Source organism: Opisthorchis viverrini (assembly GCF_000715545.1).
Source record: "Opisthorchis viverrini unplaced genomic scaffold opera_v5_16, whole genome shotgun sequence".
Taxonomy (NCBI): domain Eukaryota; kingdom Metazoa; phylum Platyhelminthes; class Trematoda; order Opisthorchiida; family Opisthorchiidae; genus Opisthorchis; species Opisthorchis viverrini.
This window is the reverse complement of record NW_008751672.1, coordinates 3,083,627-3,094,607: the sequence shown is the minus strand read 5'-3', so window position 1 is coordinate 3,094,607 and position 10,981 is coordinate 3,083,627. Positions and strand designations below refer to the sequence as shown.

The window sequence follows — 10,981 nt, the reverse complement described above, 5'->3', positions numbered from 1 at the left end:
TCTAGAAAATCTAACAAAATTTGAACTGACCCATTTTATTCGGTTCTTTCAGAATCTCGCATGGGGTGAACTTACTTCTCGGCTTTCACCAACATGCAAAGGCTGTACGAAACCAGTGAAGGGTAGCACAGTATTGATTTTATTCAAGCAGAGTGGATCGGATCAATCATCAAAACTTGAAACACTCAGGGCGTCTCCCCTGAGTCTGAGGAAAAGAAGCCAGAGGTGCACCCAGTCGGATGGAGAAAACTGCTACCCAAGTGCACTTTATTTTTCTGGAATGTACTCAGAGATAGCGGCACGTGATGCAGGTCTGGATTCGCTTCAACATTTCGCCAATCAACTGGAGGTCTATCATCCAGATTGCCTGAAATGTGCCCGGTGTGGTGAACAGCTATCAGCTATGGACCGAAGATGCTGGAAATATAAGAAATGTGCTGTATTATGCTTGCAGTGTAGAATTCGGTGAGACGGTTCAATATGTTCCTTTTGTCAGAATAGCAATTGCGGGATGGTAATTTCAGTTGTAAATTTCTACAGCCAGTTTTGCTAATCGTAATTTATCTGAGAAACCATCAATTAGGGTCAAATCCCGGCTTTATTTCAGGACATTTTAGTGTATGTAGATATCTTTGAGCAAAACCCAATAAAAACGACCTTAGCTTGATTGTGGACGATACGATTCAACTAGTTCAAATATATTGAACCGGATGGCTGTTGATCTATTCACTGAGCTTGGCAATTGATTTACAGACGTTTTGTCACCATTCGAGGAGACCCAACCAACAGCGCACTGAAGATGCCTCCTCGAATGGTGACGAAACGTTTGCAAATCAATTGCCAAGCTCGACGAACAAATCAACAGCCACCTGCTCAGTTACCGACCAATGCACCCGAGCTATCAATATTCCAACACATTACCAATATTGATCTAGATTTCATGCTGCAAGAGAAAAATATCTTCTGAAGGGTCAAGAAGCACTGTACAACTGTTGAATCCTTAGTAGAAATAATCAGAAATGCCCTTTTCACGAGACTCCAGTGAGCCTTAAATCAAAGGCCTTTTGACCAATAGTTTGAACACATAATGGTTCGGCCATTGGAGACAGATTAGCAATATGATAAACTTGTAGCTACATAGAATATACAGTGCCTATCGTTGTTTAATGGCCTTCAAAGTGACAACTTCTCAGTTGGAATCTCTGCCCACCACGTGGAATTATTTTTCCTCTGAGCTACGCATAGACTGATTTTTAAACCAATTAGAAGTCCTGATTGCATGCAGTTTTTTTCTGTGTTTTCTTCCTATGAATATCGAATAGCGCGCCAACTGACATGCTGTCTTGACCTTGGGTTTATCCAGGATTCCAAACATCCAGTGTATGGTTTGTGGATATTTGTACAAACGGTATGCTCCCCAGCCATCATCAAGACTGCCGTTTCAAGTAGTCCGCTGGGCCTTTAATTCCTTTAGACATCTGAGGTTCGCAAAACAACAAGTAAAGAATAACTAGTGACTAGTTTCCTTTATGAAAATATACTGCGCTATCTCGAATATCGTGCCAACTGAATCATGAGGCGGCCTGTGTGCAGCACGTTCAGTTGTAGAATATCATAAACGAGAGATTTAGTTGAGTCTCTCGTGAAAACCAAATTGGTTTGCAAATGAGTGTATTTCTCGAAAACATTGCAATTTGGGTTCAATTAGGTCATAAGGTTGACGGAAACTCGGGGACTGCGTCTACGTGATGAGCCCCAAGAAGGGTGAAACCGGCCGTGGGCTGTCGATGATATATCAGCAACATGTTTTGTCTTTGTAAGAAGACAACCTGAATTGGCCATTGAGAACTGGTCTTTTCTAATGAGGAGTGAATTAGAAAACGATTTGGATTTGAGTGTTACGGACTATTTCATCCTTCAAAAATGGCTTGCAGGAGAAGTAACCAGTGAGAATTCTCTCGCATGCATTCGGTCTCAAGATATCTGTAGCCGAGCCTCTTTTAGCGGTTCTCATGAGGATGTGAGAGGAAATTTCGTTTTGCTTGAAATGAGTACCATAGTTATCAAATATTCTCGCCTGTATGTGATTTATGCTACTAGCGCGTCTGTTTTTTGTGGTTATTTCGCTTCATTTAAGTCATTAGGAACCGATATATATTCAACTAATTATACTCGACACGGTGATCTACCAAAAATAGACATTTTTATTCAACGGAAGAAACAACGTCCTTCCATCTGATTTATATGTGATACTTTCAACCAGCATTTTAACTACGGAACGTCCTAACAAATGGAATGATGTAGGTATTCAGTGCTAAATTATCGACCAAATCAAATGGAGAAAATAGTCCAAGGTGTAGAAATTCAGTACATAGATTATGCTCGTGATGCATTCGTTAGAGTGATGTCACAACCAATGATCTTGTTCAGTGACATAAGAAATTTCCAATGCGGAATTTTTACATATACAGTGGTTTGATCCATTGTAGAACAGGAAAATGTATTGTATTTGAGCCCGTGTGTGTGTATTCTAAGGAGGACACTCGGCTCGGAAAATTCCACCCCAAAAGTTCTTCGCCCCATGAAAGTGCATCCTATTGCGAGGCTTCTGGAGATGGAAGAAAAGTTGATGGTGCCAACTGTGAGCATCCTGCGGGTGCTACTGTGTGCAAACTGTCCAAAACACTATTTCGCCCTCCAATGCAAGCTGTCGCTTCCCATTGGTCAATCATATCCATCGAAATGTTCGGAAAGTAAATTAGCGTAATGTACAACAGTAGAAGCGGTATGGCGGTAAAACCTCAAACACCATGCAGATTAGCGTATCACAAGTCACGTTCAAGAGTCCCACCTGCCTGATCATACGAAGTAGTCTTAGCTCCACCAGCGTTGAGAAGCCCTCAGTAGCAGACATCCGGATGACGTCGGTCAGGCTTCCACTATCGCATTACCATAAATGCCCTCCAGCATACCTGACAAACGACAACGCCATGAAACCCACCACCGAATTTGGAATAGACCTCCTTCAAAAGAACACGGACACTTGAAGCGTGTCACGCACTTGGAATCTGTGCGTCTGGTATCTACTGAGAGCGGTTGTGATCACAATGTTTTTTATTGCGTAAGCTGTGAGTTGGTCCTCGTACAGACCTAAAGTTTGGTGTTAGCTTCAGCAGACGGAAACAAATGACATTTATCGTTTATGGTTCCTCCTTAGGACAAGCCCTCAAAACGCCAAACACATGAATACAATATTCGTATAACGCGGAACCTGAGAGATTACTTTAATTCTTCCAGATAATATGGATTCGTTGCCCAACAAACAAGATGGGTCACAGAGTCATGCTAGATGTTGGTAGTCCACCGCGACTCTGCTGCTTTTTACCAGACTGAATAGCAAGTAGACACAAACGGGTTGAACGTGGTAGTTGTTAGGCATACTGGCTTATTTTGGACAACATTCGCAGGTGTTCTGTAATTTCCGCCCCCAAACATTCATGCATCACCTGAAACCTACTCATGAGTAGTATAAAATTAAAATATGTGCGGTTACGCAGGTTGGTGTGCTTTGAAGCGAAATCGAGCGCAGCAACCCAAGAAAAATTCCATTTCTGATACCCCGTGCGCATGTTACAATTTCTATCCTATTCCAGTGGTAAAGGACCAAAATGACACTTTTTGTGGCTCCAAATACGCGCAAACCATAAGGGACTGACATTAAAACTCTGTGTCGTAACCGTCGGCCGGTCGGGTATATTTCTATGGATAGTTCACCAAAGCCTTACCGGATAGTTATGATTTAATGCATGGCTCTACAGAAGACCAGCAGTGCATTCTGAAAAGGCTTTTGCATTTGTTTATGAATGGAGTTCCCATATGACACAGTCAGTAGTACACATTTGATGTATTTGTTACACGGATATGCCTACGCACGTATTTTAAAGGAAAAATCAAGATAATGTTCAAAACAGGTGACAGTTGTGTACACATTGGTGACGGAATGAGATAAGCAAAGTGCGGTTGTGTGAAACGTATGATGCTTGTCACAACGAGAATTTAGATGTGGTTGAAATCGGTACTTTTGGCTTATGCTACAGATTTCCAACATCCACGAGAATGACACTTCTTACTGGTGTCTGATCAGATGGCAGTTGATCTGTTCACCGAGCTCGGCAACTGGCTTGTAAACGTTCCATCCTTAGTCGGGGAGACATCGTCAGTGCGCAGTTGAATGGGTCAACTTTGCACTCACGACGTCTCCTCGACTGGGGACGAATAGTTTGCGAGAAAATTGCCAAGCTCGGTGAACAGGTCAACTGCCATCTGATCAACCACCAGTGAACACACCCGAGCTACCTAAATTTCGACAAATTGACAATGACACTTCTTACACCGCGGTGTTTACAAGGACGAAATATGGCTCATCGCAATTCACCGTTTTGCTTGTTTGAATTCATCGGAGTTAAGGAATGTGCACCTGGACTCTCACAGAAAGCCGTTTTAACAATAATCGTCGTTGTAAATTTCAGACGCTGGAACTTGGCTTATTGATTTTCCAGGCAATACACTCACTTGGAAACTGCTTTGACTATTCCCCTGTTTATTACACTGAAGACTGACTCACTGCGCTCGGTGCAGGCTCCGGGTTGCCGAGCAACCCAAGAAAAATTCCATTTCTGATACCCCGTGCGCATGTTACAATTTCTATCCTATTCCAGTGGTAAAGGACCAAAATGACACTTTTTGTGGCTCCAAATACGCGCAAACCATAAGGGACTGACATTAAAACTCTGTGTCGTAACCGTCGGCCGGTCGGGTATATTTCTATGGATAGTTCACCAAAGCCTTACCGGATAGTTATGATTTAATGCATGGCTCTACAGAAGACCAGCAGTGCATTCTGAAAAGGCTTTTGCATTTGTTTATGAATGGAGTTCCCATATGACACAGTCAGTAGTACACATTTGATGTATTTGTTACACGGATATGCCTACGCACGTATTTTAAAGGAAAAATCAAGATAATGTTCAAAACAGGTGACAGTTGTGTACACATTGGTGACGGAATGAGATAAGCAAAGTGCGGTTGTGTGAAACGTATGATGCTTGTCACAACGAGAATTTAGATGTGGTTGAAATCGGTACTTTTGGCTTATGCTACAGATTTCCAACATCCACGAGAATGACACTTCTTACTGGTGTCTGATCAGATGGCAGTTGATCTGTTCACCGAGCTCGGCAACTGGCTTGTAAACGTTCCATCCTTAGTCGGGGAGACATCGTCAGTGCGCAGTTGAATGGGTCAACTTTGCACTCACGACGTCTCCTCGACTGGGGACGAATAGTTTGCGAGAAAATTGCCAAGCTCGGTGAACAGGTCAACTGCCATCTGATCAACCACCAGTGAACACACCCGAGCTACCTAAATTTCGACAAATTGACAATGACACTTCTTACACCGCGGTGTTTACAAGGACGAAATATGGCTCATCGCAATTCACCGTTTTGCTTGTTTGAATTCATCGGAGTTAAGGAATGTGCACCTGGACTCTCACAGAAAGCCGTTTTAACAATAATCGTCGTTGTAAATTTCAGACGCTGGAACTTGGCTTATTGATTTTCCAGGCAATACACTCACTTGGAAACTGCTTTGACTATTCCCCTGTTTATTACACTGAAGACTGACTCACTGCGCTCGGTGCAGGCTCCGGGTTGCCGAGGATGCTCTAGTACACAAATTCGATCAAGTCCCCTTCCATGTGGCTTGTCTTACCTGTGACAAGTGCAGGTGTCAGCTACGTCCTGGTGACAAATGCGGTCTTTTGGATGATCGACTCTATTGCATTGAACACTATCTTTCTTGTCTAATGATGTCTGGTTTCTACGACCCGTCGACGGATCCCACGGAGCCGATGAGTTGCACAGAAAGGGTGGAAGCCACGAGCAATGACTATGAACGTCCTCAGACAATCCAAGGGCGAACAATGGAGCCGGATTCGCGGAGGTCAAATACTTGCATGCAAACACATAAACACATCGGTAAGCCCACTGTTTATCCTTCTGTCTCGCTCGTTCCATCTCGGATTTTCTCGAGAAAAGTCTCAAGCCAAGTGACAAAGTGTTGTGTGAAACGTATGATGCTTGTCACAACGAGAATTTAGATGTGGTTGAAATCGGTACTTTTGGCTTATGCTACAGATTTCCAACATCCACGAGAATGACACTTCTTACTGGTGTCTGATCAGATGGCAGTTGATCTGTTCACCGAGCTCGGCAACTGGCTTGTAAACGTTCCATCCTTAGTCGGGGAGACATCGTCAGTGCGCAGTTGAATGGGTCAACTTTGCACTCACGACGTCTCCTCGACTGGGGACGAATAGTTTGCGAGAAAATTGCCAAGCTCGGTGAACAGGTCAACTGCCATCTGATCAACCACCAGTGAACACACCCGAGCTACCTAAATTTCGACAAATTGACAATGACACTTCTTACACCGCGGTGTTTACAAGGACGAAATATGGCTCATCGCAATTCACCGTTTTGCTTGTTTGAATTCATCGGAGTTAAGGAATGTGCACCTGGACTCTCACAGAAAGCCGTTTTAACAATAATCGTCGTTGTAAATTTCAGACGCTGGAACTTGGCTTATTGATTTTCCAGGCAATACACTCACTTGGAAACTGCTTTGACTATTCCCCTGTTTATTACACTGAAGACTGACTCACTGCGCTCGGTGCAGGCTCCGGGTTGCCGAGGATGCTCTAGTACACAAATTCGATCAAGTCCCCTTCCATGTGGCTTGTCTTACCTGTGACAAGTGCAGGTGTCAGCTACGTCCTGGTGACAAATGCGGTCTTTTGGATGATCGACTCTATTGCATTGAACACTATCTTTCTTGTCTAATGATGTCTGGTTTCTACGACCCGTCGACGGATCCCACGGAGCCGATGAGTTGCACAGAAAGGGTGGAAGCCACGAGCAATGACTATGAACGTCCTCAGACAATCCAAGGGCGAACAATGGAGCCGGATTCGCGGAGGTCAAATACTTGCATGCAAACACATAAACACATCGGTAAGCCCACTGTTTATCCTTCTGTCTCGCTCGTTCCATCTCGGATTTTCTCGAGAAAAGTCTCAAGCCAAGTGACAAAGTATTTGACTGAGTACGTGCTGACAACTCGGTGCAGACGGAGTGAAATTGTAGTCGGGCTGTCAGCTCCATAGATGTATCGACCAAAAGAGTAGAAAACTGTTAAATCGTTACTTGAAAGGATCAATGTATGATACACTTCCATGATGACCTTCACGTTATAACTCGACTACAATGTTGAGGAAAGAATGCCGGTCACCGACTGAATTTTAGTGCAAATGGATGGTACGCGGTTACGAATGGGTAGGGAAAATTCATCGATAAGCTGAAAGCTGAATAATTATCGATGCAGCGGGTAGATCAGTAGTCTGATACGAGTACAAGAACGGTCGATACTCAAGTTCAAGTTCAAATCCGTGTTTTATAGAGAAAAATGTTGGTAGCTCAGGTAGCGTATATGGTGGTCGTTGGCTTGTTCGCTGAGCTGGGCAATTTGATTGCAATCGTTTCATCACCAATCGAGGTGACATCATCAGTGCGTTATTGTGGAGCATAGTAGTGCGTAGCGGTGGGTTGATGGTTTTGCCGTGTCGATTAAATAAATCACGATTTGGACAATACGATTAGGTCAGTAGTTCGTACCCAAATATTAGGCAGGTGAGGAAATGTGGGTATAAATGAAGAGATACAAGTAACTAGCACTCAAAGAGGTCAAGCATGCTGTGAATTTTTGGAATGCTTGCCAGAGGCAACGGACACACCACCATGGCCTTTATGTTGTTTACCTGCACTGCTTGGTTTGAAACTGTGTAGGTAGCGTGGAAGTACGTTCATGTGTTGGCATGCATTTGGTTCTGTATGCGGACCTTGGTCGAGATCGAATATGGCCTCGTCCCGCGCGAACTTACAGACACCAGTCCAAAATATAGCAACTAGTTTCATCACGCTTTCCAACCGAGCTCACTCTTCGCTCTCACTTCATGCTGTTCAAGTATACCAATACTTTCTTCAAGGTGAGCTGTTTTCAATGTCGAAGGTGCTAAAATCGCATATCCGATATCCCGTGTACAACCTTTCCCAGATGTCCAGCTTTCCAGTTGACTTTCATTGTTAAGCCCCTGATGAAGCATGTGTGACCAGATACCGAATGGCTATCATACACGTTTTGAGCCAGCTGGTACCACAAGCTGACCGAAAATGTATTGGACCGAACAAATAAGCAGCTGCAGCTCGGTTTTATGCATGGTGTCATCGAATCAAAGGATCCCCCCAGCCCTTCAGGAGTTTGGCAATGTATCTTCTGTTGAGGGTAAAATTCAAGGCACAACCAGCAACGCATCGCTGCTGCTTGATGGGAGTTAGTCGATAGCAGGGTCGAGATAGCTCACGGACAACTCACCAATTTACTGAACGAAAAGTTCACTGTTCCAACCAGACTTCTGTATCTCGAATTCTCTTATCTAGGCTTAAGCAACTCTCTCAGTTGGAATGGCAGCTGTGCATCGAAAGGGTGTTACAACTGAACTACTAGTAGGATACGCCAGTAAATACCCGACATCTGTAGTTCTTTTCAAATTCGGAGCCAGCTGGTACCACAAGCTGACCGAAAATGTATTGGACCGAACAAATAAGCAGCTGCAGCTCGGTTTTATGCATGGTGTCATCGAATCAAAGGATCCCCCCAGCCCTTCAGGAGTTTGGCAATGTATCTTCTGTTGAGGGTAAAATTCAAGGCACAACCAGCAACGCATCGCTGCTGCTTGATGGGAGTTAGTCGATAGCAGGGTCGAGATAGCTCACGGACAACTCACCAATTTACTGAACGAAAAGTTCACTGTTCCAACCAGACTTCTGTATCTCGAATTCTCTCTTAAGCAACTCTCTCAGTTGGAATGGCAGCTGTGCATCGAAAGGGTGTTACAACTGAACTACTAGTAGGATACGCCAGTAAATACCCGACATCTGTAGTTCTTTTCAAATTCGGGTATAATTTCCAACAAATCTTAGTGTTCATTACCGCCGCTACGCACACACCCTTAAAAGACAATGACATCAAGGGTGGTGCAGTCCACACAAGTGTCCAACGCGCTTCTCTAAAATTGCAAACGTTTTATCCTATTTCCCCCAAAACGGACACCCACATAAAGACCGCTCTTTTAAAAGTAGCTGCTCCAACTTTCGTAAATTTCTTCCTTACGTGAAGACCACTCCAGAACTACTACTAATCAGTTTCTACAAATCGTCGTGTTAATGATCTTGTTCACTCTACAAACAACTGTCTCCCTAACTCAAGGACACCGAACGCAAGCGTGTCGAATAGGGCTATGTTTTCGGGACAAATGTATATATCTTTGCCACCCCTATGTAGCATCCATCGCCTCATGGGAACATTCGCTGTCACTGTTTCTGAAGACGGATTGTGCTAAACATAGTTCCAAAGAGTTATACCGGCTTACTTTACGCATACCCTCTGATAGCAAGACAGTTAATGTCCTTTCTCATGACGAGCATGCAGCGTCGTTGTCAAGTTTTTTGCGACAGATACATTGCAAGATCCGCATAGAAAACCACTGACTGAGTTGAGTCAGCTTCGAGAGACGGCGGCTGTGTTATATGGTGTTGTAAACCAGGGGAGGGCACTTAGCAGGATGGAGACATAGCCGCAATGCAGTTGCTGCAGCTAGCGATCCCGGTGTTCACTACATTGCGAATTCTGTAATCAACCCAAGCAGCGGCGATCCAACAACTGGGAACCTCGCTGCTCAAAATCTGAGCTTACCCTGGTAATTGGTGTGTGAATTCTAGGAGCAACAAGATCACCTTGTTCTTCGGCACCAACCTCTGTGCTCAAACCGAGACTGGGGTGCCACCCATTAGTTGAAGCCATTTCGAATCTTCGTTGCGTTGCCGTATGATTAGTTGTGCCAGCAGACAGCTTTTGGGGACCAGGACTTGAGAGACGGATGTATGACCTCACAAAAATGCTCACATAAGCGGTACCACCTGGATACTTACGGTAATGTTTGATGAAACGACTGGCTGGAGTATATGATACAAACGTGTTTTCGAGGGCTTCCAAATCCACCGTTGGAATGTGTACCTAGTTGCGTAGCCACGGGCCTACAATCACTTAACGATTGGTTACATCCCCGTAGAAACATGCAATGTACATTAGCGTGCACACTATTAACCAGCAGCCTGTTTTTTGGCGACCAGTATAGTGACCAAGATGTCTTACGTGTTACAGAGTAATCGGTTTTCGTCGACTTTTAACTCAACTATTTCCGATCCACAATTCTGACGTACGGTTTTTTAGGCGATATTGTGAAACGGCCATAAAAGCCTACGCTCCAAAAGGGTCCATATATTTTCATTATATCGAATTAATACCCTCCGAAGAGAAGTTACTCAGGTGAAAGATGAGCAACTCCGTTCTCTGTGTTGAAATTCCTCTGGATTCTGGAATATTTCTTCTTGTCAGTGAAGCCAATCTATCCTGAAAAGCTAAGAATCACTGTACTACTGTCGCATCCTCACTAAGAGTGGCCCACACAGGTCATCTCATGAGACCTTACGGAACCTCGAATCCTCGACCTCACAATTATTGAGTTGAACACGTAACCAGTCGGCCACCAGCGGCTAATCAGTAATGTTGTTAGCTCTCACTTAGACAGGATATAGAGTGGCTGCCTTTTTCTTTACGCGATTCAGGTCACGTAGTCGCATGCGTTGACGAGTTCCTCGAGCAACGACTTTTCACTTGGAAGCTTCACTCATTGGGTGATTTTGGATTTTCTTTTGGGTTGCTTGTAAATTTCATCCTTCAGGTGAAGCTTTCCTTTCAAATCCAAGTCGAAATTCCCAAATCTTTTCACACTAGAAACAGCAGG

At 44.1% G+C, this 10,981-nt stretch overlaps 1 protein-coding gene across 1 annotated transcript in view; it reads left to right on the top strand.

The window, feature by feature from the left end:
* Nucleotides 1–280: 280 nt before the first annotated feature.
* Nucleotides 281–10,981, top strand: part of T265_01527 (hypothetical protein) — a gene marked incomplete at both ends in the record, with an annotated part of 18,825 nt that continues 8,124 nt past the window's right edge. Inside the window, 3 exons of the mRNA XM_009165568.1 lie at nt 281–465; nt 5,680–6,038; nt 6,765–7,073. Of these exons, the coding sequence (XP_009163832.1) occupies nt 281–465; nt 5,680–6,038; nt 6,765–7,073 (853 nt within the window). The remainder of the gene's footprint in view (nt 466–5,679; nt 6,039–6,764; nt 7,074–10,981) is intronic.